Raw genomic sequence first — 27,716 nt, 5'->3', positions numbered from 1 at the left:
GGAGCAGGTCCTCAAGGAATCAATTCTGAAGCACTTAGAGGAGAGGAAAGTGATCAGGAACAGTCAGCACGGATTCACCAAGGGCAAGTCATGCCTGACTAATCTAATTGCCTTCTATGACGAGATAACTGATTCTGTGGATGAAGGGAAAGTGGTAGATGTGTTGTTCCTTGACTTTAGCAAAGCTTTTGACATGGTCTCCCACAGTATTCTTGCCAGCAAGTTAAAGAAGTATGGGCTGGATGAATGCACTATAAGTAGAAAATTGGCTAGATTGTCGGGCTCAACGGGTAGTGATCAATGGCTCCATGTCTAGTTGGCAGCCAGTATCAAGTGGAGTGCCCCAAGGGTTGGTCCTGGGGCCGGTTTTGTTCAATATCTTCATTAATGATCTGGAGGATGGTATGGATTGCACCCTCAGCAAGTTTGCAGACGACACTAAACTGGGAGGAGTGGTAGACACCCTGGAGGGTAGGGATAAGATACAGAGGGACCTAGACAAATTGGAGGATTGGGCCAAAAGAAATCTGATGAGGTTCAACAAGGACAAGTGCAGAGTCCTGCACTTAGGACGGAAGAATCCAATGCACCGCTACAGACTAGGGACCGAATGGCTAGGCAGCAGTTCTGCAGAAAAGGACCTAGGGGTGACAGTGGACGAGAAGCTGGATATGAGTCAAGAGTGTGCCCTTGTTGCCAAGAAGGCCAATGGCATTTTGGGCTGTATAAGTAGGGGCATTGCCACCAGATTGAGGGACGTGATCGTTCCCCTCTATTCGACATTGGTGAGGCCTCATCTGGAGTACTGTGTCCAGTTTTGGGCCCCACTCTACAAGAAGGATGTGGAAAAATTGGAGAGAGTCCAGCGGAGGGCAACAAAAATGATTAGGGGACTGGAACACATGACTTACGAGGAGAGGCTGAGGGAACTGGGATTGTTTAGTCTTGTGGAAGAGAAGAATGAGGAGGGATTTGATAGCTGCTTTCAACTACCTGAAAGGGGGTTCCAAAGAGGATGGATCTAGACTATTCTCAGTGGTAGCGGATGACAGGACAAGGAGTAATGATCTCAAGTTGCAGTGGGGGAGATTTAGGTTGGATATTAGGAAAAACTTTTTCACAAGGAGGGCGGTGAAACACTGGAATGCGTTATCTAGGGAGGTGGTGAAATCTCCTTCCTTAGAAGTTTTTAAGGTCAGGCTTGACAAAGCCCTGGATGGGATGATTTAATTGGGTATCGGTCCTGCTTTGAGCTGGGGGTTGGACTAGATGACCTCCTGAGGTCCCTTCCAACCCTGATATTCTATGATATTTGGGAATGGTAATTAATAGTGAGTGTTAGTTACTGAATATTAATGAGAATGATTCCTATCAGTGCAGCCTGGTGCATAATAACCAGTGGCGATCAGTGCTGACCAGGGTTGGGGAATCTGGCATGGGGGATCCCAGCAGCAGGAGGCAACTCCAGCCAGGCCTGCTTTGCTCTCAGAGCCGGCCGGGCAATCCTCTATTTCCTTTCCCCCGCCACCGGTTTGCCCGTGCGTTCCAGAGTCTCCAGGAGACAGCCCGCGCAGCGCCGCGTCCTTTGGTCCCTACGGCAACCCCAGGCCAGCGTTCTATTTCCATGGCAACTCCGGTCCCTTGGCGTCCCGGTTTCCACAGCAACCACTGCCGGAGCCTGCAGCTTTTGCTCAGCTCCAGGGAGACAGAGCCGCGAATCCCGATCAGCGACCAGCGGGGGCACCGGGCCTTGAACCCCCCGCCGCGATCCCCACCCTCCGAGCCTGTGACACCCTCCATCCCACTATTCTCAGGCTTGTGGCCCCTAGGACCCCAGACCTGTGACATCCTCTATCCACCGGGCCTGAGACCCCACTACCACCGGCAACTGCTAGCCATGCCCTCTGTGTTGCATTAGGAGTTTCTGTACAGAGGTTAGAAAGCCCAGCATGCGTTTGAGTTAGACTCCGGCTTTGAGCGATGAGTGAGTGGGCTGACAAGAAGCCAGGACTGAGGCTGGAGGCTGCGATCCAGGTCAGTATGTGGCTCCCCGACCTCTACTCTCACCCCCCACCCCCATTGCAGAGACCAGTGTGGGGAGGAAAGGGTTAAAGCAAGACCATTCCGCCCCCTCCCCCAAGATCAGAGCTAGGCAGGGGGCAAAAGAGTTAAATCTATCTTATTCCCTCCCCCTCTTCTCTCCCCAACTGCAAAGACTGGGCTGGGGAGGAGAGTTAAATCAACCTCATATCCCAAAGTGCTGCAAAGATCAGGAGTGGGGTGAAAAGTTAAATTAATTCTCCTCCCTCCCCACCTCCCAGCTGTTGCTCTCAGCTGAGCTGTGATTGAAAGCATAGCACTCCTTTGCCAAAAGAGACAGGCTGTGAGGACACTCTAGGAGTAGCACAGCAAACATTTATCAATTTAGGACAGCAGAAAATAAAATGAATTTAATGTCAATAACAAGAACCCTGTGCTGGACTGGAGTGGGGAGTATTGGTGGTGAGAGGGCTGGGGGGGGAGGGGTGGAACAACATAATGCTGTGGCTCTGCTGCATGATTTGGGCATCCCTTCCACCTAACTTTGGTTTAAGGTGCCACATGAGGCCTTGTGTGGGCCCCTGGGGCCCTCAGCAGGAATGGGAGCCAAGAGAAGGTTTGACTTTCCCCAGCTGAGGAGACGGAGACCTACCAATTCTCACTTACCTAGAGGGTGAACCTCATTTTGTGCTCGTTTTGAGGCCATTTTAAAAGCTTGTTCCCCTTACAAAGGAGGATTTCCTGTGAGTTTCGGTGAGTGTCACTCAGTCTGATCTGAAATATCCCTCCTCCCACTTGCTGTAGATTGGCAGATGGGCACTCCCAACAGTCATTTGGCAAAATTTGCCTGCATGGGCATAGGTAGGGAGAAGAGTCTAAGCCACAGCAGCTCCTCAGACAGCTAAGAGCTCAGGACTGTCTTCCCCTGCAACCCTCCAGCTGTGGCCAGTAGACCTACAGGTCAGACCCCTTGTCATGTTTAGTGTTGTCTGTTGTATAGATGCTGCTGTTACTAGTACCACCTACATTGACCTGCACATGTTCAAGTTCTGATTTGCTCAGGTGGGTTGTGGGTTATGTTAAATGGTTTTGGCTGCAAATACAGGGCCTGGTGTTACATCAAGTGCGTTTGGCTTGACTGCAGATGCTGGGATGGTAGTGCTTAGCAGCCCGGGTGCCAAAATGGACAGTGGCATTGCTCACCTACATGAGGCAGAGACCCCTTTATGGTTGTGAAATTTTATTCTGAGTTGATCTTCTGTCTGTGGTGTAAGCTAAATAAATGCAGATGCTTATCTGATAATCCATGCATGTCTCTGGTGCTGCACTGAGACTTCGCTTACATGCCCTTGCGAGCTCTTTGAATGCTTTCTGCCTAAATGTTTAGATTATAGCATGCAGAGTGAGGCTATGTCTACACTACACACCTTTTAGTGACACAGTTGTGCCGCTAAAGCCGTGCCACTAAAAGGGGTGCAGTGTAGCTGCTGTTTGTCGGCGGGAGAGAGCTGTCCCACCGACAAAAAACTTCTACCCCCGAATGAGCAGCAGTAGCTTTGTCCGCAGGAGAGCGCTCCCGTTGACAAAGCGCTAATCATACTCACACTTTTCATCAGCAAAACTTTTGACATTCAGAGGGAGGTATTTTTTCACACTTCTGAAGGACAAAAGTTTTGTTGTTCAGGTTCCAGTGTAGACAAAGCATACAAAATAAAATGTCAGTATAATGGACACCAAGATTTATGTCGAAATAACTGAAAGCTGCAGAACTGGGGAGGTGGGTTATTTTTAGAGCTGTCATCACATCCAAGGGCCACTAGAGGGCAGCAAGATCTCAGGAGGAGGAAAAGAAAAGATGCTCGGGAGGCAACAGGATTCAAGAGGAGCTGGGAGCACCCGCTGAGGTTTAGGCTCTAAGGGTGGGCAGGGCAGTGATGTGCTGGAGGGGCTAAAATTCTGAAGGGATGGTTGGGCTGATTTCTCCGCTTGTCTTGGGGCTCACACTCTTGGCTGGATGCTGCTAATCTGTTCCTGCCAGGGAGAGCTGATCACTGGGATGCATCACAAAATTTTGCAGATCAATCCAGGGCCAGGTTGTTCCCAGCAGCTGATTTAAAACTGAATAAATATGGTTAAAAATGAAACAATTGTGTGAGGCTTTTATGACCACTGGCACTGCCAGCCTGAGCCCTGCATTTTAAGGGACAAGCTGCAATGTCTTTGAAAGCCTAGAACCAATCTAAGAGGCTTTGAAATAGAAGCCCCAATATCTGCACCAAGAGATGAAGAAGAATCTTGTTCTTGTGTTGCTGGCTGTGGCCCTGGCTGCTAATATGTGTGCTGACTCAGGCTGTTGTGCCTGCCTAGAGTCCCGCTGAAGTCCGTGGGAACCCATGCTAGCAAGGGGTTCATATTAGCAGATAGATTTGCAGGATTAAGGTTGTGCTGCCCCCTAAGAATGTAACACTCCCTTGACACAAGTGTCACTGTCCTTAGGCAGTTTCATCTCATTCCAATGGATTGCTCTGTCTCCTACTCAGTGTCAGCTCTGTCACCCTGTTGTTTTCACATGGTTATCAGTGGTTTGATTCTGTCACCGGTTGTCAATAGCACAGCAATGCCCCACTTTGTATCCAAGGGTGCTAAAGGAGTTGGCAGATGTGATTGCAGAGCCATTGACCATTATCTTTGAAAACTCACGGTGATTGGGGGAGGTCCCGGAAGACTGGAAAAAGTCTAATGTTTTGCATACCTTTAAAAAAGGGAAGAAGGAGGATCTGGGGAACTGCAGGCCAGTCAGCCTCACTTCAGTCCCTGGAAAAAACATGGAGCAGGTCCTCAAGGAATCAATTCTAAAGCACTTCAAGGAGAGGAAAGTGATCAGGTATAGTCAGCATGGATTCACCAAGGGCAAGTCATGCCTGACTAACCTAATTGTCTTCTATGATGAGATAACTGGCTCCGTGGATGAGGAGAAAGCAGTGGACGTATTATTCCTTGACTTTAGCAAAGCTTTTGATATGGTCTCCCATAGTATTCTTGCCAGCAAGTTAAAGAAGTATGGGCTGGATGAATGCACTATAAGTAGAAAATTGGCTAGATTGTTGGGCTCAACGGGTAGTAATCAATGGCTCCATGTCTAGTTGACCGCTGATATCAAGCAGAGTGCCCCAAGGGTCGGTCCTGGGGCTGGTTTTGTTCAATATCTTCATTAATGATCTGGAGGATGGCGTGGACTGCACCCTCAGCAAGTTTGTAGACAACACTAAACTGGGAGGAGTGGTAGACACCCTGGAGGGTAGGGATAAGATACAGAGGGACCTAGACAAATTGGAGGATTGGGCCAAAAGAAATCTGATGAGATTCAACAAGGATAAGTGCAGAGTCCTGCACTTAGGACGGAAGAATCCCGTGTACTGCTACAAACTAGGGACTGAGTGGCTAGGCAGCAGTTCTGCAGAAACGGACCAAGGGGTTATGGTGGATGAGAAGATGGATATGAGTGAACAGTGTGTCCTTGTTGCCAAGAAGGCTAACGGCATTTTGGGCTGTATAAGTAGGGGCATTGCCAGCAGATTGAGGGATGTGATCGTTCCCCTCTATTCGGCATTGGTGAGGCCTCATCTGGAGTACTGTGTCCAGTTTTGGGCCCCACACTACAAGAAGGATGTGGAAAAATTGGAAAGAGTCCAGCGAAGGGCAACAAAAATGATTAGGGGGTTGGAGCACATGATTTATGAGAAGAGACTGAGGGAACTGGGATTGTTTAGTCTTGTGGAAGAGAAGAATGAGGGAGGGATTTGATAGCTGCTTTCAACTACCTGAAAGGGGGTTCCAAAGAGGATGGCTCTAGACTGTTCTCAATGGTAGCAGATGACAGAACGAGGAGTAATGGTCTCAAGTTGCAATGAGGGAGGTTTAGGTTGGATATTAGGAAAAACTTTTTCACTAGGAGGGTTGTGAAGCACTGGAATGGGTTACCTAGGGAGGTTTTTAAGGTCAGGCTTGACAAAGCCCTGGCTGGGATGATTTAGTTGGGGATTGGCCCTGCTTTGAGCAGGGGGTTGGACTAGATGAGCTCCTGAGGTCCCTTCCAACCCTAATATTCTGTGATTCTATGACTCACGCTGCTTGCTGTTTGTAAGACCTCTTTAGAGCTCTGAAACTCACTAGGATCACCAAAGGAACATGCAGGAGTCCTGCAAAAGACTAAACCATGGGTAACATTTCCCTCAAAGCCTGATCTTTATATTGTCTTTTTCCTGAATCTCCTGAGGATCTTTGTGTTTTAGGCAGATGGGTCTTTTTAACAGTGGGGGGGGGGGGAATTTAGGTCTCTTTGGACTCTGAGGCAGTCAATTCTCGGATCTCAGTTCACCCCCCTGGAGTAAATCTGGCCCATAGAGAAGGGAGTGACTTGGCCTGTCAGCTGAAGCTGGCAATTTGAAAGCCTGGGTAAAGAGATGAATCTCTATCGAAAAGTGGCCAAAGTTCAAGTTAAGACAAATTCCTGCTGGGAGTAAATTCCTGGGCTCACTACTGAGAAGTCCCTGCCTCTGAAACCCATCACTTTGACCCCTGGATGCTTAGATCCTGCATCCTGGATGAGCATAGGTTGGACAGCACATAGGAGATGGAGAGTCAGTCTTTTAGGGGCCCCAGCCATTTAGAGCCTTGGAGTTGGTGGCCAGCCCTTAGACTTTCATTTGGGAGTCTCCCTGGAAGGCTCGGTCAGGCCAAAACAATGGAGCCAATCAAGCCGCCTGTCTCAATCAAAAGGAGAAGGGCTGCATTGTACCTGAAGCCGACTTTCTGGGGGGCTTTGGTGGGTGAAGCCAGGCTAAGCCCATTGAGTAGCCAAGCCTAGAGGTAAAGAACTCATGGATAGCTGAGAGGAGGAGCAAAAAGAAAAGGAGTACTTGTGGCACCTTAGAGACTAACCAATTTATTTGAGACTTAGTTAGTCTCTAAGGTGCCACTAGTCCTCCTTTTCTTTTTGCGAATACAGACTAACACGGCTGCTACTCTGAAACCTGAGAGGAGGAGGTATCATCCCTGCAGGCTGAGGCAGTTTGTGCTCATGCTTAACCCTTTACAACCTCCTAGAAGAGGAAGTAGGATCCAGTTCTATAAGCTGCTAAGTGCTGAGCAACCTCAGCTGGCAGTGAGATCAGTCTCCTAGAAGGTGCTCAGCTCCTGGCAGGATGGGGCCGAGCAATCTGATGAGGTTCAATAAGGATAAGTGCTGGGTCCTGCACTTAGGACGGAAGAACCCAATGCACAGCTACAGACTAGGGACCGAATGGCTAGGCAGCAGTTCTGCGGAAAAGGACCTAGGGGTGACAGTGGACGAGAAGCTGGATATGAGTCAGCAGTGTGCCCTTGTTGCCAAGAAGGCCAATGGCATTTTGGGATGTATAAGTAGGGGCATAGCGAGCAGATCGAGGGACGTGATCGTCCCCCTCTATTCGACATTGGTGAGGCCTCATCTGGAGTACTGTGACCAGTTATGGGCCCCACACTACAAGAAGGATGTGGATAAATTGGAGAGAGTCCAGCGAAGGGCAACAAAAATGATTAGGGGTCTGGAACACATGACTTATGAGGAGAGGCTGAGGGAACTGGGATTGTTTAGTCTGCAGAAGAGAAGAATGAGGGGGGATTTGATAGCTGCTTTCAACTACCTGAGAGGTGGTTCCAGAGAGGATGGTTCTAGACTATTCTCAGTGGTAGAAGAGGACAGGACAAGGAGTAATGGTCTCAAGTTGCAGTGGGGGAGGTTTAGGTTGGATATTAGGAAAAACTTTTTCACTAGAAGGGTGGTGAAACACTGGAATGCGTTACCTAGGGAGGTGGTGGAATCTTCTTCCTTAGAAGTTTTTAAGGTCAGGCTTGACAAAGCCCTGGCTGGGATGATTTAATTGGGGATTGGTCGTGCTTTGAGCAGGGGGTTGGACTAGATGACCTCCTGAGGTCCCTTCCAACCCTGATATTCTATGATTCTATGATTTGCTACCCTGGTTTAGGACACTGATATTTTTCCCTACCACAGCAAGCCCCCCTCATGGAAGTGAGGGTCTCTGTATTCCAGCCTGCTTTAAGCGCACTGGCAATGATGGTTTGCAGATGACCTCACTTGCCCTTGGCCCTGTTGACTGAAAGAAGTGCAGCATCAGCTCTGCACAGGACATGTCCACCATCAGGGCCTCATTTCCTGGCTGTGCAGAGAAGATGGACTTCTCAATCTGCTAGTTTTGTCCCTCTCTCCTTCTGTGATTCACCCTAGCAGGAGGAAAAAGGCAGCGTCAGGACCAGCCAGCACCATTCGGATACTGCACCCAGCGCTGCTCCTTCTCCAGCTGCCCCAGCTGTGTTGAAATTACTGGCACCAATGGGAGTCCCTGTCTCCTTGGGTCCTCCCATTCACTGTACTGCAGCCTCCAGCTGGAACCCATTACCCAGCTAGTGCCAAAGTGTTTGCATCAATTCTGGAGCTAAGAGGTGGCCTGAAAGTTATAAATGACTCAAGTTTTTGTGTGTCTTGCAGTTTCCCTGCTAAGATGTGGCATGTGTGTGTTAAAGGAGAAACCCCAGAGCAGCTAGGAGTAGATGGAGGAGAAATGGGATTATTGTTAAAGGGACACCATGAGCCTGAAAATCACACGGCTCTATGCACATTTTTTACCTGCTGTTGTTACAGACAGTGCCTCGGGACCCCAGAACTGTAGGAGATTAGTGCGGAAAACCCCATATTTCTCTCTCTTTATCCCAGTTTGGTTGCTTTGTGCCTTTGGCAGAGAAATTGCAGAGTCAGTTTAACTGTTTCCCTCGAACAGCCAGTCAGGCCCTGATCCTGCAAACACTGAAGCATGTGCAGAGCGTGCCTCATCTGAGCAGCCTCCTTTACTCCTAGGGGCTATTTCCATGAGTAAAAAGTTAGGCATGTGCTTAAGTGTTTCCAGAACTGAGGCCTTAGTCAGTCTGGTTACCCTCCTGTTGTGTGGGTTCCTAGCTATTAGAACAAGCAGCTGCTGGTGATGAGAGATGAGTAAAGCGCTTGAACTACTCTGGGGGTCTTTGGCCTGATTCCATTTCAGCCTCTAGAGGGTGCAACTGTTAGTTTCATACCCTGCTTTAGCAGAGATTTATATTTGTGGGGGTGGATAGTCAGCTGACCATGAGTCTCAGTGCGAAGCTGTGGCCAAATGGGCTAATGCAATCCTGGGCTGCATAAACAGGAGAATTGCAAGCCAGAATAGAGAGATTATTTTACCTCTATATTTGACAATGGGGTGACTGCTGCTGGAACACTGTGTCCAGTTCTGGAGTCCACAAGTCAAGAAGGACATTGATAAATTAGAGAGGGGTCAGAGAAGAGCCACCAGAAGGATTAGAAAGCCTGCCTTGTAGTGATTGAGCTGCAGTCTATCTATTTAGCTTAACAAAGAGACTGTTAAGGGGTGATCACAGCCTATAAGTATCTACATGGGGAACAAATATGTAATAATGGGTCCTTCAGTCTAGCAGACAAAGATATAATGATCCAATGGCTGGAAGCTGAAGCTAGACAAATTCAGACTGGAAATAAGGTGTACGTTTTTAACAGTGACAGTAATTTGCCATTGAACAACTTACCAAGGGTCATGGTGGATTGTCCATCACTGGCAAGTTTTAATTCAAGACTGGATGTTTTTCTAAAAGATCTGATCTAGGAATTATTGTGGGGCAGTTCTCTGGCCTGTGTTGTACAAGAGGTCAGACTAGATTATCACAATGGTCCTTCCTGGCTTTGGAATCTAGGACTAGCTGGCCTTTCCCCGTTGTGGGTTTTTTCCTTTCATTTTGTAGCAATTCTCGAGCACTTCTCAGTCACAGGTTGCTGCTGAATGGGATGGGAGGACTGATCTGAGGGCTGGGTCACAGGGAGAATTGGGGATCCCTTTGGATCAGGGCTCAGTTCAACCAGTCTGAGTGAGATAAGTCTGGTGGCCTAAGCTCAGTATCAGCGAGAGAAATGGCCATACCAAGAAACGCCATTGGGCAAACTTTATTCCACAGAGTCCTGGGACTGTGCTGCCCTGAAGGCGCAGAGAGTGGGACGGGGTGTTACCAGTTTGTTACCAGATTTGCCCTTTACTTTGCGGTATGCTCATTTATTAGGGTTACTCTTCGGGTGGGGGGGCGTGTTCTGTAATTCTATCAATGTACTGCTCGTGTCATGTGTATTTTCATATGGATCTCTACTTCTCCCTTATGCAAGTTCCCTCCCAATGGAGTTATCCTGCAGGACCTAGGTTCCCCAGGGCTGGGTTCCTCCAGCCCTAGAACGAGATGAACATGCCTGCGCGCGCACACACACACACACAGAGCAAGTCTGAGCTGGCTGAGTCAAGTAGCACCTTTAAGCTGTCACCCTTACATGCCCCCGGGCTCAATAGCCTGGGCCAGGCAGCACTTCCAAGCTGCAACCCTTATATGCCACAGGTTTAGCACATCCCTATCCCCTCTTTCCCATCACAATTGAACTGGTAGTAACCCACTTGATGAGCAAACCCCACAGTATTTTGGGCGCTATAGGGATCTTTAGCTTAGGTAAAAGAAGCATTGCTGTAGAGTATATGGGGAAGCTAAAAACACAAAAGGGTAAAGTTCAGAGAGAGAGAGAAGCAACCAGCTTAACCATATAAGTTATTTATTGAATAATAGTGATAACTACACAAGGAGACCCTAAACCAACATAACAGTTACATTATTAAAGGTTAATACCTGAGATAGAAAAGAAAATGGGGAGAGAGAGAGAGAGATCTCACCCACTCAATGCGGCTTGAACTGGTCGGGGTTCCCAGGTGATGGTGGTAGCTCAGGGTCCTGAGTGCTGGAGACAGGCAGAGCCCCCAGCACGATCCGTCAGGAGATGGAGTCCCAGTGGAACTGATACAGAGTTTGGGTCCATGCATCAGAACACCTACTTGAGCATAGGTAGGGGTTTTTGTAGAGAAACAATAATGGTTCAAGGGAGAACACTAGATTTGTTTATGGGTAAAATGTTGACTCAAGGGTTTTCTTTAGGCTCGACAATAGGAGCTGATCACTCTTGGTGGTGGTTTCTTCCAGGGAGCTCACAATGGAATTAGGCTGCTTCAGTATTTTGGATGTCAATCAAGGATTCATTACTAGAATTGATCTGATAACTGTTGAGCTGGGTGTGTGCAGGCGTAGGTTAATTAACATATAGAGCAGAGATCCCCCATGATGCAGTGCTTCCCTGCTTTTCTGGTCCCAGAGTTCAGTGCAGTTCTCTGTTCTCCATTCTCTATGCTAACGGAGATGTCTTAATCTTGTCACCCTTGTCAGGAGGGGTTTAGGTGTGTCTCCCAACACCCTTCACTGCTCTCTGCAAGTCTTTCTTTGATCAGTTTTGATTCAAGCAGTGACTGGTGTGGGGGTGTCTTTCATGAGTCAGACAGGCTGGATACTGTGCTCTGGTTCCCCCAAGAACACAGAGCTGACTGGTATCAGGGGTGGTGTCCAGGAGCAGGGCAGCTAGGGTTGCCAATGCTCCATGATTGTCCTGGAGTCTCCAGGAATTAAAGATTAATCTTGAATTAAAGATTGTCATGTAACAAAACCTCCAGGAATACATCCTACTGAAACTGGCAACTCTAATGGGCAGCATGGGCAATCTCACAATTCATCCACACAGGAGCATGCCCCCGTCCATTGCTGCTGGGTTAGTAGCCTTTAGCAGCACAGAGAAGTCTACTTAGCAATTCTGGGTCTTGATGGGGGCCTCATTGGAGGCCTCCTTTCCCAGCCACGCCAACCCTGAAAAGGCTTCTGGTTGTGATAGCCATTTTTAGCTCAGCCTTGTAGATTAATACAAGGGCTTCCCTTCTCCCTGGGCTGCGTGCAGGCCCAGGAGTGTCACTGGAGCAGTACCGGTTGTTTTATAATACCCTGTAACTATAAAATTCTCTCTGTGGTCACATAGAATCACAGAATCATAGAATATAAGGGTTGGAAGGGACCCCAGAAGGTCATCTAGTCCAACCCCCTGCTCGAAGCAGGACCAAATCCCAGTTAAATCATCTGCTGATACAATTTTTAAGTCGATGGAAGGCAGCAGGGAGGTATCCTTCAAGCACAAGTTTCTGCTCTTAGAAACTTGAGTGTAAATCCTGAGTTGACTTCAGCAGAGTCACTCTGGTTTTACACCAGCATAACAGAGTAGAATGTGGCCTTGACACCTGTTTGTTGAGCTCAGCACAAACCAGGGAATTGTTACTGTCAGTTTCCCATTACAAACATATAATTCTTGCCAGTTGCAATGGAAGGATGAGATTTACAACTTCTGTAGAGGTATTTTGTAAGGAGCGAACTTTGTGGTGCTTGTGTCTGTCCACCTGCAGTGTATTGTGCCCCCCTTCTGCATGTGGAGCACTGGAAATCCGCAGAATGTGTCCAGAATAACTGAGCTTTCTGTCTGAAATATGCATTAATCAAACACAGCTGGCTTGGGAAATCTCTTTGGTGACTCTGCTATAATTGATTGTCCTTTACAACCACACCCATTGCTCTAAGCAGAGTGCTCTGCTGACATCAGCAAAACGAGTCTTCTCACTCATCTGCCCTCTTCCTTCTCACCTTCCCACTTACCTTACTTGGTCTGATGGGTATGAATTATAAGGCTAAAAATATTATACTGGCCCGAGGTCTGTGACTCGCTATGCTAAGTCCTAGGCTTGGGTCAGAATAGTTCTGCTGCTCCATGAACCAGTGATCATTGTATGTTCCAATCTGTAATAGAATCACAGAAATGTAGGGCTGGAAAGGACCTTGAGAAGTCATCAAGTCCAGCCTGCTGCGCTGAAGCAGGACCATGTAAACCTAGACAAAGTAAACCTGACAGATGTTTGTCCAAATCTATTCTTAAAAACCTCCAGTGATGAGAATTCCATAACCTCCCTTGGAAGCATGTTTCAGAGCGTAACCACCTGTATAGTTAGAAAGTTTTCTGTGGTATCTAACCTAAATCTCCTTTGCTGCAGATTAAGCCCATTACTTCTGGTCCTGCCTTAATTGGGTATAGAGAATTATCACAATCCTCTTTGTAACAGCCCTTCATATGCTTGAAGATTGTCATCAGTTCCCACCCTTAGTCTTCTTTTCTCAAGACTAAACATGGCCTGTTTTTTTAACCTTTCCTCATAGGTTAGGTTTTCTGAAGCTTTTATAATTTTGATGCTCTCCTCTAGACTCTCTCTAGTTTGTCCTCATCTTCCCTAAGGTGTGGGGTCCACAGCTGGACACTGCATTCCATCTGCAATCTCACCAGTGCCAAGTAGAGTGTGACAACTGCCTCCCATGTCTTACAGACAGCCCAGAATGATATTAGCCTTTTTTGTGACTGCATCACATTGAGTCATATTTGATTTGTGATCCATGATAACCCACAGAGCTTTCTCAGCAGTAGTACAACCCAGTTAGTCCCTGTTTCGTAATTGTGCATTAGATTTTTCCTTACTAAGTGTAGTACTTTGCCACTTATCTTTATTTTATTTCATCTTATCAAAATTCGGACCAATTCTCCAATATGTCAAGGTTGTTTTGAATTCTAATTCTGTGCTCCCAAGTACTTGCAACTCCTCCCATCTTGGTGTCATCTGCAGATTTTATAAGGTTACTGTCTACTCCATTATCCAAGTCATTAATGAAAATGTTGAATTGTACTGGACCAAGAACTGACCCCTGTGGGATCCCAGTGAATATGTCCTCCCAGTTTGACAGCAAACCATTGATAACTACTCTTTGGGTACAGTCTTTCAGCCACTTGTACACCCACTTTATAGTAATTTAATCTAGACCACATTTCCCTAGTTTGCTTATGAGAATGTCATGTAGGACTGTGTCAAAAGCCTTATTAAAATCAAGATATATTATGTTTACAGCTTCCATTTATCCATCTGGTCAGTAATACTATCAAAGAAGGAAATTAGGTTGGTTTGGCATGATTTGTTCTTGACAAATCCATTCTGGCTATTCCTTATAACTATTATCCTCTGGGTGCTTACAAATGGATTGTTTAATAATTTGTTCTAGTATCTTTCCATGTATTGAAGTTATAGGTACTATGTTGGCCCTCCTTCAGTCCTCTGTGACCTCACCCATCCTCCATGAGTTCTCAAAGATAATGGTTCCAAAATTGTTTCAGTTAGCTCCTTCAGTACCCTAGGATGAATTTCATCAGGCCCTGCTGGCTTTAATACATCCAGCTTATCTAAATATTCTGTAACCTATTCTCTCCCTATTTTGGCTTACATGCCTTCCCCCTGTGGTTAATTTTAATTTGATTCTTTAGTTTTCTGGTACGCTTGTCTGAGCTCCTTAAGTTTCACGTGGCACTGTGTTGTATCCTTGCTGTAGCCACTGTCCCTCATGTCCTCGGAGATTTTTTGAAATGTTTTGGCATTTCATCTTTTGGAACGTAGTTCTGATAGCACAGATTCCTCTCCCCATACAGTGATCAGATCCAGTACCTCCCGTTTGGTCCATGCTGGAGCTCTTTTTCGATTCTGGGACTGCATGGTCACCTGTGCTGATGAGCTCGCCTGGCCAAACAGGAAATGAGATTCAAAAGTTCCCAGGGCTTTTCCTGTACACCTGGCCAGTGCATCCGAGTTCACAGTGGTGCACTGTGGGTTAGCTCCCGGAGGCCAATACCTTCGAATTGCGTCCACACTAACCCTAATTTGAAATGGCGATGTCAATTTCAGCGCTAATCCCCTCGTTGGGGAAGAGTACAGAAATCGGTTTTAAGAGCCCATTATGTAAAAAAAAATGGCTTAATTGTGTGGACGGGTGTAGGGTTAATTCGATTTAATGCTGCTAAATCCAACATAAACTCGTAGTGTAGACCAGGCCTAAGGTGCTTGAGCTGTCCTGAGGTAAAAAACACAGTGAAGACCAGGCATTGTAGTTTTACTGTGGAGTAAACCAGGCAAGTTCAACCCCAGGCAGGGTTCTTCTGCCCTGTAAAAATGTCCAGGTATCAAAATAATTTCCCATCCCAAATCAGTACAAAAAATAGAAATCTTGAAAAATGTTGTGAATTGAAAATCTGTTAAATGTTGGTTTGGCTCAGTCAAAACATTTTGCTTTAATAATTTAGAAATGTTTCATTTCAATTTTCAACATTTTTTTTATTTTAAATTTTTTTACTATAATTACCTTAAATTTTGAAACAAAAATGCATTTTGAACAGGAAAACTGGAATTTTCCATTTTGAACATGTCACAAACTATTTTAACAATTCCAAAACATTTCCCCCTTTCCCCCCCCCAAATCCTTTTGAATGGAAAAATGTGTTGAAACTGACCCTTTCCTGCCAAAAGTTTTGGTTTTGATTAATCCGCATTTTATTAACAATTCCCCTCCGCCAACCCCCCCTCCCCCATAAAAGTTTTTGTTGGAAGAGTTCCAACCTACTCTAGTATTTTTTTTTTTTTACCTCTGGGTAACTAATAAGAACATAAGAACAGCCATACTGGGTCAGACCAAAGGTCCATCAAGACCAGTATCCTGTCCTCTGACAGCGGCTAATGGCAGGTGCCCCAAAGGGAATGAACAGACAGGTTATTATAAAGTGATCCATGCCCTGTCACCGAATCCCAGCTTCTGTCAAACAGAGGCTAAGGACACCATTCCTGCCCGCCTGGCTAATAGCCATTGATGGACCTAATCTATTGAGCTCCCTTTTGAACCCCGTTATAGTACTAACCTTCACATCACCCTCTGGCAAGGAGTTCCAGAGGTTGATCATGCATTGCATGAAATATACTTTGTTTGTTTTAAACCTGCTACCTATTAATTTCATCTGGTGGCCCCTTGTTCTTGTATTATGAGGAGTAAATAACACTTCCTTACTTACTTTCTCTATACCACTCACGATTTTATAGACCTCTATCATATCCCCCCTTAGTCGCCTCTTTTCCAAGCTGAAAAGTCCCAGTTTTATTAATCTCTCCTCATACAGAAACCGTTCTATACCCCTAATAATTTTTGTTGCTCTTTTCTGAACCTTTTCCAATTCCAATATATCTTTTTTGAGATGAGGTGACCACATCTGCACACGGTATTCAAGGTGTGGGCGTACCATGGATTTATATAGAGGCAACATGATATTTTCTGTCTTATTATCTATCCCTTTCTTGATGATTCCCAACATTCTGTTCACTTTTTTGACTGCCGCTGCACATTGAGTGGATGATTTCAGAGAACTATCCACAGTGACTCCAAGATCTCTTTCTTGAGTGGTAACAGCTAATTTAGACCCCATCATCAGGGGTGGCGAGTTGTATGCGCCTGTGGTGCCCAGGCTCCAGGAATATTTGCCGTCCCCGCTGCCTCCCCTGGGCCCCGGAGCATCTCTGCCACAAGTGGGCAGCTGCCCTGCCACTCTGTACTGTGCTCCCTCTCCAGCGGCGGCGACTGCTGCTGCATACAACACAAGAGCGGCGCCGGCGACAGGCTGAAGTGGCTGCTGCACCTGCAGGGGGAGGAGGAGTGGAGGCGCACACATGATTGGCAGCCCTCCCCTTCTCTGGCACCCACCGGGAGGTGACACCAAGGGGGCTTCTGGGAGACGGAGTCTGGACCTCACCTGAGTAGCTGCTGGGGCTTGGGTGAGTGTCCAGTCATGTGATCCGTGCCCCCCACCCCCACCCACCACTCTTGCCCCACGCTGGGCAAGGGGAAGCCCCATCCCCCATGAAGCTACGGAAAGGGGCAGCAGGCAGCAGCAGGGGAGGAGACCACATGTGATGGCAGCTCCCTCCCTGCCCCCAGCACCCACCACAGGGGAGGCGAGGGGGCTTCCTGGACCTGAGAGAGGCCCGGCCCCTAGGAGCACGTGCAGTGATGCTGCCTGGTGAGTGTGCTGCCTGGGGGAGGGGAGCCCCCGCCCTGGGAGCTCACTGCTGCCAACGGGGAGAGGGCTGGGGGGACTGTGGAGTCCTCCTCTCTGGTCCCAGCCCCAGGGCAGCCTGCCTGCACCCCAAACTCTGCATCCCCAGCCTTGCCCCACCCCAGAGCCCTCACCCCCAGTCAGAGCCCTCACCCTCCACACCCTAACCTCTTCCGCACCATGAACCCCTCCTCCCGGGCCCCACCCCACGGCCCTCACCCCTGCACCCCAACCCGCTGCCCTAGCTCTGAGCCCCTCCCACACCCCAAACCCTTCATCTCCAGCGCCCACACCCCCAGCCAGAGGCCTCATCCCTCCACACACATCCACATTGTGCAATATAGGGAAACTGTTAAACATTTACTGTTTCTAGTCCATTTTTACATTATTTTTAAAGAAATATATATCGGCTTACAAGGCAGGTGTGGGGTGGGGTGGGGGTATCGGGACTTGGACCTGTTCTGGGTACCACCAAAAATTATACAAACCTGCCGCTCCTGCCCATCATTGTATATGTATAGTTTTCCAATGTGCATTATTTCGCATTTATCAACATTAAATTTCATCTGCCATTTTGTTGCCCAGTCACCCAGTTTTGTGAGATCCTTTTGTAGCTCTTCGCAGTCTGCCTGGGACTTAACTATCTTGAGTAATTTTGTATCATCTGCAAATTTTGCCACCTCACTGTTTACCCCTTTTTCCAGATCGTTTATGAATATGTTAAATAGGACTGGGCCCAGTACAGATCCCTGGCGGACACCACTATTTACCTCTCTCCATTCTGAAAACTGACCATTTATTCCTACCCTTTGTTTCCTATCTTTTAACCAGTTACCAATCCATGAGAGAACCTTCCCTCTTATCCCATGACTGCTTATTTTGCTTAAGAGCCTTTGGTGAGGGACCTTGTCAAAGGCTTTCTGAAAATCTAATTACACTATATCCACTGGATCTCCGTTGTCCGCATGCTTGTTGACTCCCTGAAAGAATTCTAGTAGATTGGTGAGGCATGATTTCCCTTTACAAAAACCATGTTGACTATTTCCCAACAAATTATGTTCATCTATGTGTCTGACAATTTTGTTCTCTAATATAGTTTCAACCAATTTGCCCGGTACTGAAGTGAGGCTTACTGGCCTGTAGTTGCCAGGGTCACCTCTGGAGCCCTTTTTAAAAATTAGCATCACATTGGTACAGAAGCTGATTTAAATGATAGGTTACAGATGACCGTTAGTAGTCCTGCAATTTCACATTTGAGTTCCTTCAGAACTCTTGGGTGAATACCATCAAGTCCTGGAGACTTATTACTGTTTAGTTTATGAATTTGTTTCAAAACCTCCTCTAATGACACCTCAATTTGGGACAGTTCCTCAGATCGGTCACCCAAAAAGAATGGCTCAGGTTTGGGAATCTCCCTCACATCCTCAACAGTGAAGACCGATGCAAAGAATTCATTTAGTTTCTCTGCAATGACCTTATCGTCTTTGAGTGCTCTGTTAGCATCTCAATCGTCCAGTGGCCCCACTGGTTGTTTAGCAGGCTTCCTGCTTCTGATGTATTTAAAAAAAGTTTGCTATTACTTTTTGAGTCTTTGGCTAACTGTTCTTCAAATTCTTTTTTGGTCTTTCTAATTATATTTTTACACTTCCTTTGCCAGAGTTTGTTTTTTTTTTATTTTCCTCATTAGGCTTTATCTTCCACTTTTTAAAGGATGCCTTTTTGCCTCTTTTACTTTGTTGTTTAACCACGGTGGCTCTTTTTTGGTTCTCTTACTATGTTTTTTAAATTGGGGTATACGTTTAAGCTGAGCCTCTATTATGGTGAGAGTTAGCCTAAGGGAAAACACAGTGAAAACCAGGCCTTTCAGTTTTACCATGAGGTAACTCACTGAGGTCAGCCCTATACCCTTGTCTGGGGTTGACCTTGTCTAGTTTACCTCATGGTACAACTAAAGGGCATGGTCTTCACTGGGCTTTTTAACCTCAGGATGGCTCACATGCATTAGTTAACCAAGGTAACGGTGAAGAAAAGGCCTGGTCTACGCTTAAAAATTAGATTGATCCACGTATTTTGCTCAGGGCAGTGAAAAATTTTGTCCCCTGAGCACCACAGTTAGGTTGGCCTAACACCCCAATGTAGACGCAGCTAGGTCAATGGAAAGTTTCTTCTGTTGACCTAGCTACCGCCTCTTGGAGAGGTGGATTGGCTACATCAATGGGAAAAACCCCTTCCGTCAATGCAGGAAGCATCTATGCTATGCTGCTACAACAGCACAGCTGCAGCACCGTAACTATGCCGCTGTAGTGTAGACATGGTTTGAGGCTCTCAACACCCTGCATGTACTGTGGCAAGGCACCTTCCTAGTCTCACCAGACTCGGCTGTTTTTTAGCCTTGATGAGATGGGCTTGGGGTAAAATAGTCCATCTTGGCTGCACAGGGGCAGTCCGTTCCTTCTCTCATCCAGTGTTTTGGGCTTGTTTTTCTCCCTTATGGGAGGGAATACAGCCTCCCCTCCTGGTGAGGCTTGCTGTCTTGCTGCTCCTTGCCTACTGGAAGCTTGACTCCTTCTCTCTCTCTCCTCCCCTTCTCCCAACAGGGGAGGGTTTAAAAAGGTCTCAGGCAGCCCTTAGTTGGAATCAGCTGATCCTAATTGACCTCAGGTAACTCCTTCTCAGCTGATCCTAATTGACCTCAGGTAACTCCTTCTCAGTTGATCCTAATTGATCTCTGGTAACCCTCAGATGAACCTGATTGACCTGTAGTCATCCCTCCTCAGTTGATAGGGAGGAGGGCCTTTTAACCTTCTGGGACTGTTTTCTACCCCCCTCCCCACACTTGCAGCCATCTGTCCTGAGTTTATCACATACCCACCCCCGCCCGGCTCAACACTACGGGTTTGGGCTACTTTGGTCGGCAAACAATGGACCCTTGACAGGCCATCCGCATTGCCATGCTTGATTCTGGACCTATGTTGTACTCTGAAGTGGAAGGGTTGTAGCGACAGGAACCACCTTGTTACTCTTGCATTTCTTTCTTTGTTTTTGTGTATCCACTTCAGAGGGGCATGATCCGTGATGAGGGTAAACCTCCATCCAAGTAGGTAGTAGTGTAGGCTTTCTACGGCACACTTTATTGTCAGGCATTCCTTCTCTTCTACGGCATATATACGTTCTCTGGGCAGGAGTTTCCTACTGAGGAACAGTACTGGGTGTTCTTCTTCCCCGACCACTTGCGAAAGGACTGCTCCCAACCCAACTTCAGAGGCATCGGTTTATAAGATAAACTCCATCTCAAAATCTGGGGCTACCAGCACTGGATTGGTGCAGAGGGCAGTCTGCAGATCTGCAAAAGCCTCCTCAACCGTGCTGGTCCATCTTACTATGTCTGGGCCCTGGGCTTTTGTTAGATCTGTTAACAGGCATGCCCTGGTGGCAAAGTGCAGGATGAATGCCTATAGTATCCAACTAGTCCCAGGAATGCTCTGACCTGTTTCTTCTGGACTGGTCAGGGCCAATTTTGTATTGCCTCTAACTTGTTCAGTCGGGGCTTCGCCATGCCCCTCCCCACGATATACTCGAACTATTTGGCTTCTGCTAGCCTAGTAACGCATTTGGAGGGATTTGCAGTTAGCCCCGCCTTCTTCAAGGTGTCCAGGACTGCTTTCACCTTCTTCAAGTGCGTCTCCCAGTCTGGGCTATGTATAATGACGTTGTCGAGATAAGCGGCCGCATACTTGCCATGTGGACGCAACAGCTTGTTGGAAAGTTGTGGGAACCCCATGTAAAGGGAGGACACTGTATTGATATAGTCCCTCTGGTGTTGAAAAGGCCATCTTCTCTTTGTTGGCCTTGGCCAGGGGGATTTGCCAATAACCTTTGGTCAGGTCAAGGGTGGACAAAAATCATGATTTTCCCAATCGGTCAATTAGCTCATCTATCCAGGGTATAGGGTACACATCAAATTGGGATGAATCATTCAGTTTCCGGAAGTCATTGCAGAACCTCATACTGCCATCAGGCTTAGGTATTAGGACAACTGGACTGGACCTTGGCTTTGAGACTCTTCAATGACTCCTAACTTCAGCATTTTCCTTCTTCTGTCTTGATCTCTTCTCTTTTCGCCTCCGGGATCTGGTATGGCTTGACATTCATCTTCATTCCAGGCTCTGTGAGGATGTGATGGTGAACCTCGGTAGTCTTGCCTGGTTTTTCCGAGAATACATCCTGGTTGCGTTTGATCATGTTGATCACTTCAGTTCGTTGGACGGGGTCAATTCCTGGGATATTCCCACTTGGCCGTGCCGGTTGCTTTTGGGGGGTGGCAACCCTAGAGTGACCACATGAGCTTATCTGTCTTGCCAAGGTTTCAACAGATTTATATGATAGATCTGTTCCAGCTTCCGGTGACCAGGCTGTCAGACCTTACAGTCGACCTCTCCAATGGCTTATCTTATCTTGTGTGGCCCCTGCCACCTAGCCAAGAGCTTGCTCTCTGCTGTGGGTACGAGCAACATTACCCAATCTCCTACCTGGAATTTTCGGATTGTCGCTTGGTGATTTGTAATATGCCTGTTGGGCCCCTTGAGCCGTCTCCCTGTGTTCCCGCACTATGTGGGCGACTTGGGCTAGCCTATCTTTCATCTGCAACACATGCTCAATGATATTTCTCCTTGGGTTCGGCTGTTGTTCCCAACCCTCTTTGCCAATGTCCAGTATGCCTCGTGGGTGGCGACCATATAACAGCTCGAATGGGGAAAGTCTGAGGAACCTCTCTTATAGCAAACATTAGGTATGGCAGCAGGGTGTCCCAGTTCTTCCCATCCTGGCTCACCACCTTCCATATCATGTTCTTTAATGTTTTATTAAAGTGTTCGACGAGGCCATTGGTCTGCAGATGATAGACCGATGTTCTTATGGTCCTTGTGGAGCATTGCACACAAATCCTTCATTAATTTAGACACAAAGGGGGTTCCTTGATCCGTCAGGATCTCTTTGGGTATCCCTACTCTACAAAAAAATTTGGATTAATTCCTTAGCTATGATCTTGGACATGGTGTTTCGTAGGGGTATGGCCTTGGGGTATCGGGTGGCATAATCTATGTGCTGATGGCCCTGGGCTGACGGCCCTGGGCTGATTTCTCCAGTGGGCCTACTAGGTCCATAGCTATTCGCTCAATAATCGGCAGAGGTACCAAAGGGGCCCTTAAGTGTGGTCATGGTCCATGTAATTGCCATTCAGGACAGGAGGTGCAAAATTGTCGGACCACTGCATAAATTCCAGGTCAAAAAAACCTCTGCAGAATTCAATCAAAGGTTTTATCTACCCCTAGATGCCGCCCCCCCCCCCGAACAGATGGCTGTGGGCTTGATCCATCACACCCCTCTGATGCTTCTGTGGTACTAAGAGCTGTTCCACGACTTGCTCTTGGACCTGGACTACCCTGTATAGCAGATCCCTCTTTATCATATAATATGGCCCTGGGCTGTCCCTTCCACAGGGACTCCATTCACTTCAACTACTTCTTTGCGAATATTGTTATATGTCGGATCATTGGCCTGATCCTGCCCAAAATTCTCCAGTGAAGGTCCAATTTGCCTAGACTTAGGGGATCTAATTCTGTCTCCCTCTTGGGGGGGAGGTCCCCGGGGAACTGGGTCCGGCTACTTGTTCATTGACCCCCTGCATAATCCCCTTGTCAGTTGGGCTAACTCTTTCCCCTACGAGTGTAGGCTTCTGGTTCAAGATTCTTGTTCCCCTCCTCTTATCTGCCCTCCTTTCTCGCTGAATCTTCTTGGGCTTTCCAGGGGGAGAGAACAAATCCTGGGCAAATTCATGGAAGACCCGTGGGGGTGCTAACTATCGGGGTCATCCCATTGCTCTCAGGATTATTACCTTCTTCTGACTCCTCTACGGGGAGTAGGCTGACAAACCCTGGGAAGTCTCGTCCTATGAGGACTGGATATGGGAGTTTTGGGACCATCCTGACCATCACCTTAGTGGGGTCTCCCAGGACTTCTGTTTTTACCGGGATGGTCGGGTAGTAATTGACATCCCTATGTACACAGGATATTCCTGTGCATTTGGCCCGGGATAGTTGGTCTTGCCCGACCAGCTTTTCTGAGACCCAGCATGACCGCACTTCCCAAGTCCACTAATGCGGTGGTCTCTATGCTATTCATTTGAACTGGTCTAGTATACCTATGAGGGACCATCATAACCCCTATTAGATTTATTAGGTCGCATGTTCCTCCTAGATCTCCCAGGTCATATTGCATGGGCTCTTGTAGGTTCAGGCATTGGGCAGCTATATGCCCTATTTTCCCACATGCATAACATCTGTACCCTGCTTGGGGTAGCCCCCTATTTTTCGGGCTATTGGGCCTTACCCCTCCTCCCCCGAGTCTTTCTCCCCCAGTCCCCAAGTGCCTCCACAATCTCCAGCTGCTCTTCTGCCTCCTTCCTCCCATCAATAGTTCTGCCCAGGGCTAAGGCAACTCGGGCCCTCGGTGCAGAGACTTGCCTCCTATTCCAGCGCATTCCTTCCCTGGTGGTCCGAGAAAGTTCTTGGGCTACTAGGTGCCTCTCTATGAGGGCAACTAGCTTGTCACAGGAGGAGGGATTTTGACTGACCCATCCTTGTATGTCTGATGGTAGCCCTCTCATGTACCTGTCCAAAACTACGATTTCCCCAATTTTCTCCGGGCTATCGGTCTCGGGGCACAGCCACTTCTGGGCTAGGTGGATCAGGTCAAACAGCTGGGACCTCGGCACTTTGCTGTCCCGGTATTTCCACGCATGGAACCGCTAGGCCCTTATAGCCGTTGTCACGCCAGACCTCGCCAGGATCTCTGCCTTCAGATGGGTGTAATCTGTAGCTGCTTCTGTTGTCATGTCAAAATGGGCCTCCCCACACAGAAAAGAAGCAAGGATACTTGCCCACTGGTCTTGGGGCCAGGCCTCCTGCAGGGCTGTTCTCTCGAACGTGAGGAGATACACCTCTATGTCATCGTCCATCATCATCTTCTGTAAGTAGCTGCTTGCCCACAGGGGCCAGGACCCATGGGGGCCATGCATCAGAGTGGTCAGGGCCTTTAGCTGGTCCACAACCTCATGCAGGGTGACTCGATCCTGGGCCGCCTGGCTCATCAATAATTGATTCATCTCCTGCTGTATTCGCACTGACTCCTGCTGGGTAGCCATCTGAACCCTGGTAGCCTCTTGTTGGGCTGCCGTAGCCTCCACCAATATCTTCACTACATCCTCCATTTTTTTCTCTTCTTGTTGGGGGCGATTTCCCCTGCCCTGAGATGGTTTGCCATGAAGTCTCACTCAGAGTATCCACCCCTGACCCCACGTGTGGCAAGGCACCTTCTTGTTCTCACCAGACTCAGCTGTTTTTTAGCCTTGGTGAGACAGGCTTGGGGTAAAATAGTCCCTCTTGGCTGCACAGGGACAGTCTGTCCTTCTCTCATCCAGTGTTTTGGGCTTGTTTTTCCTCCCTTATGAGAGGGAATACAGCCTCCCCTCCTGGTGAGGCTTGTTGTCTTGCTGCTCCTCGCCTACTGGAAGCTTGACTCCTTCTCTCTCTCTTCCCGCCCTTCTCCCAATAGGGGAGGGTTTAAAAAGGTCTCAGGCAGCCCTTAGTTGGAATCAGCTGATCCTAATTTACCTCAGGTACCCACTTCTCAGCTGAACCTGATTGACCTGTAGTCACCCCTACCCAGTTTGATAGAGAGAAGGGCCTTTTAACCTTCTGGGTCTGTTTTCTACCCCCACCCTCTTGCAGCCATTTGTCCTGAGTTTATCACAGTACACTGTCAAGAGTGGGGTGCGTGGGAGGAGCTCACAGGTCTGAGGGGATGTGAAGTCAAGTGTGACACTTATGATAATAAGGGCCAGATTTTTAAAGGCATTTTTGGCACCTAAAGAGGCAGACACCTTGTCGTCTCCTTCAAATGCTTTAGGTGCTTTTGAATATCCCACCAGGTGCCTATTTCCACTTTAGACACCTAAACACCTTTTAAACATATGGCCCTTAGCTACGTGCTCCCCAGCCAGGGCTTGATTCTGGCTTTGTTCACCTCGAGGACTTCACTCAGGGCTAGCCTATGATTAGCCTTGCCACACTGGACTGGGGAGCAAGGCTACCCTGGTGTGGCTGCATTAGAGTCACCAGGTCTTAGCTTGGCTTCTGGGGGACACATGGGGGTTGTGCACTAGATGCTCCCTCTAGGGGAGCAGCTCAGTAGGAGGAACCATGGGCTGCCCCAACATTGGTTTGCCAGTAATGCTGGATGAAGGTATGGTGGGGAGCAAACTTCACCCTGAAAAGGGCTATGTGATGGGGTGGGACTCACCATGGTAGAGCCTCCTGCTGGCTGTCCTGGGAATTAGCTCTGCCAGCCATTCTTGTGGTGGTGACTCACTGCCATCACCTCTGCTGCAGCACCTATGTCACTCCAAGGACCATGGTGTTCTCTTCATGACACCGCCCTCTGGCCCCTCATGCTCTGTTCTCCCCTGTTCCAGGGGAACTGCAGTCTGCTGTCCAGCCATTTCTCTCAGTGGCAACAGCAGCCAATTGTTTGGCCACTTCCTCACTGGCAGGGTGGGGTGGCGGGAGCTGGACTCACCCACTACTCCAGGTCCCGGCGCAGGGACCCTGTAGATGACTGCCACTCGCTACATCCACTCCAACTCCTTAGGTCATTTCCCTGGGCCACCTCCCAATGGCTCTCCAGCACCCTCTTTGCCCTTGCCTCAGGGCCTCAGTCTGGAAATCCCTGCAGCCATCCAGGAGCAGTCTTTAGCTCCCCGCTCCCCCAGTCACTGCTAGCAGCACTGCTCTGTCCAAGGTGCTAGCACTCCTTCCTCCTGCTAGGAGTCTGATATTTCCTCCTCAAGCTCCAGGCAGCTACTGAAGGTGCGCTCCCCTGCCGCTCTTCTTGTATGGGCCTGCCAGGCCCTGACTGGCTGCTCCTCTCAGCCCTTCTCTGATTGGCTGCCTCTTACGCAGCCACCCTGGCGCTCTGTTAACCCCTTAGAGCCCAGTATGGGCAGGCGCCCCATCACAGGCTGTAACAGATGACTCCCACCACAGTGGTATGGGGTGCTCCCAGAGCTACGCCCTCCCCCCAGCCCAGGGCTGTGTCTGAAATGCAGAGTTTCGACATAAACAGGTCGCCCCACTGATGATGCCAGCGTGAGGATGGCAGGAATGATCTCGTAGGCCTTACTGCTGACAGGCCTGAGGGACTAGGTAGTCATGCAGCAGCACTTTTGCCAGTGCAGCGTTGGGGTCCCCTGCTTTCCCTGTCCTGCACAGCTCTTTTACATTGCCCTTGTATCCACAGCACTTGGCCGCTTCACTGGGCAGCATCAATCGAGCTTTAGGCTCTGATATTGTGCGACTTGCTTTGACTAGAAATCCTTTGCTGGGCCAGTGATCACAGACCCCTCCAGTTCTCAGGTGGAATGAAGGGTGTGCATCTATGGGAGAGAGGAATCCAGGCCAGTGTTATACCCATTAGAGCTTTCGGCTTCTGATGGCCATTGGTGCAGGGGAGAGAGTGCCTCTAAAGGAGGTCTCCTCCTCTCCAGAGTTGTCCTAGGCCGGGGGGTGACTGGGCCATGCCAGAGCTGCAAAGGTTCGTGGCCTCTGCTGCTCCTGGCAGTGTAAGGCAAAGGCCCCCTTAAAGGGGCAGACCTGCAATGGAAGGGGCAGCTGGGCTGGAGTCACCCTGAAATTGTAGCCCCCTGCTAAAGAGCTGCCTATGTGGACAGCTGAGGGTGTGGGATGGGGTATGCGTGTTTCTCAGCCAGGGTATGCTAGCATCCATTGACAGCATGATGAGCTCTGCCAGCCCCCTGCACTCTGGTTTGGTTAAGGTCTACTCAGCATTCATGATTGTCTGACCAGGTTCCAGCCAAAGGGTAACATACACCTATGTTTCAGAAACTAGAGGACACGGTCCTGAGCCCAGAAGCCAGCAAGGAGGACAAGACACTGACTGTGCGAGGAGCGGGGGACCGAGCCACGCCCACCCCAGTTCCAGCCAGGATTCGGCAGATCATCACTGAGAGTCTGGCAGAAGAGTCATCCCAAGGTACAGGATGGGCATGAGCTCTTCTGGGCCAGGAGAGGGGCCATGGGGTGCCCAAGAAGCGTCTGTCTTAGGTCGGAGAAGGCATACAGGGAAATCAGCATTGCAGTGGGGAATTGATTGAGTGAGCAATGGGGCTGGTGGGGTAGGAGGGATAGTTAAGGGGTCCATTCAGCTAGCTGGAATAATCTGGGTATTTTTAAATGATCCAAACCTGCCCCTTGGATCCTGAAGAGAAATGCTTTAAATGTTAAATAATTTAACTGAATTCAACTCTCACTCTCCCAGGTGAGAGTAACCAGCCAATTTATTCTGAGTATGTGGAAAAAACGAGGAAAGTGTTTTTAGGTGGTTTGCAGCAGGGCTGGGAGAGTCACAGGATCAACTTTGTACCTGATTGTCAGCAACATGTGACACAGGAGAGTGACAGCAAACCTGTCCCGCCCTAAGGGAGCAGGTATCAATCACCATGGTAATATGTATATACTGTTGCATCTAGGGGCCCCCCAGGTGAGATCAGAGCCCCACTGAGGTAGGTTATGTACATCTAGTTCCTGCTTCAAAGAGTTTACAATCTAAATAGACAAAGGAAGGATTATTATCCCCATTT

The 27,716-nt window shown here is 48.4% G+C and overlaps 1 protein-coding gene across 6 annotated transcripts in view; it reads left to right on the top strand.

Moving 5' to 3' along the window:
• Window positions 1–1,652: 1,652 nt before the first annotated feature.
• The window catches only part of CROCC2 (ciliary rootlet coiled-coil, rootletin family member 2), a 207,065-nt gene continuing 181,001 nt past the window's right edge, over window positions 1,653–27,716 (top strand). For 5 of the 6 annotated variants that reach the window (XM_048864821.2, XM_075132329.1, XM_075132330.1 and 2 more), the window contains exons 1-2: window positions 1,653–2,034; window positions 26,959–27,109. In XM_048864821.2, the coding sequence (XP_048720778.2) occupies window positions 1,981–2,034; window positions 26,959–27,109 (205 nt within the window). In that variant the 5' untranslated portion in view covers window positions 1,653–1,980. Of the gene's footprint in view, window positions 2,035–2,871; window positions 3,001–26,958; window positions 27,110–27,716 lie in introns of those variants that run through there. The other variant, XM_075132331.1, reaches the window with a different exon arrangement.

Source organism: Caretta caretta, chromosome 9 (assembly GCF_965140235.1).
Source record: "Caretta caretta isolate rCarCar2 chromosome 9, rCarCar1.hap1, whole genome shotgun sequence".
Lineage (NCBI taxonomy): Eukaryota > Metazoa > Chordata > Testudines > Cheloniidae > Caretta > Caretta caretta.
Note: the sequence above shows the minus strand (reverse complement) of the source record. Positions and strands in the feature narration are given on the sequence as shown.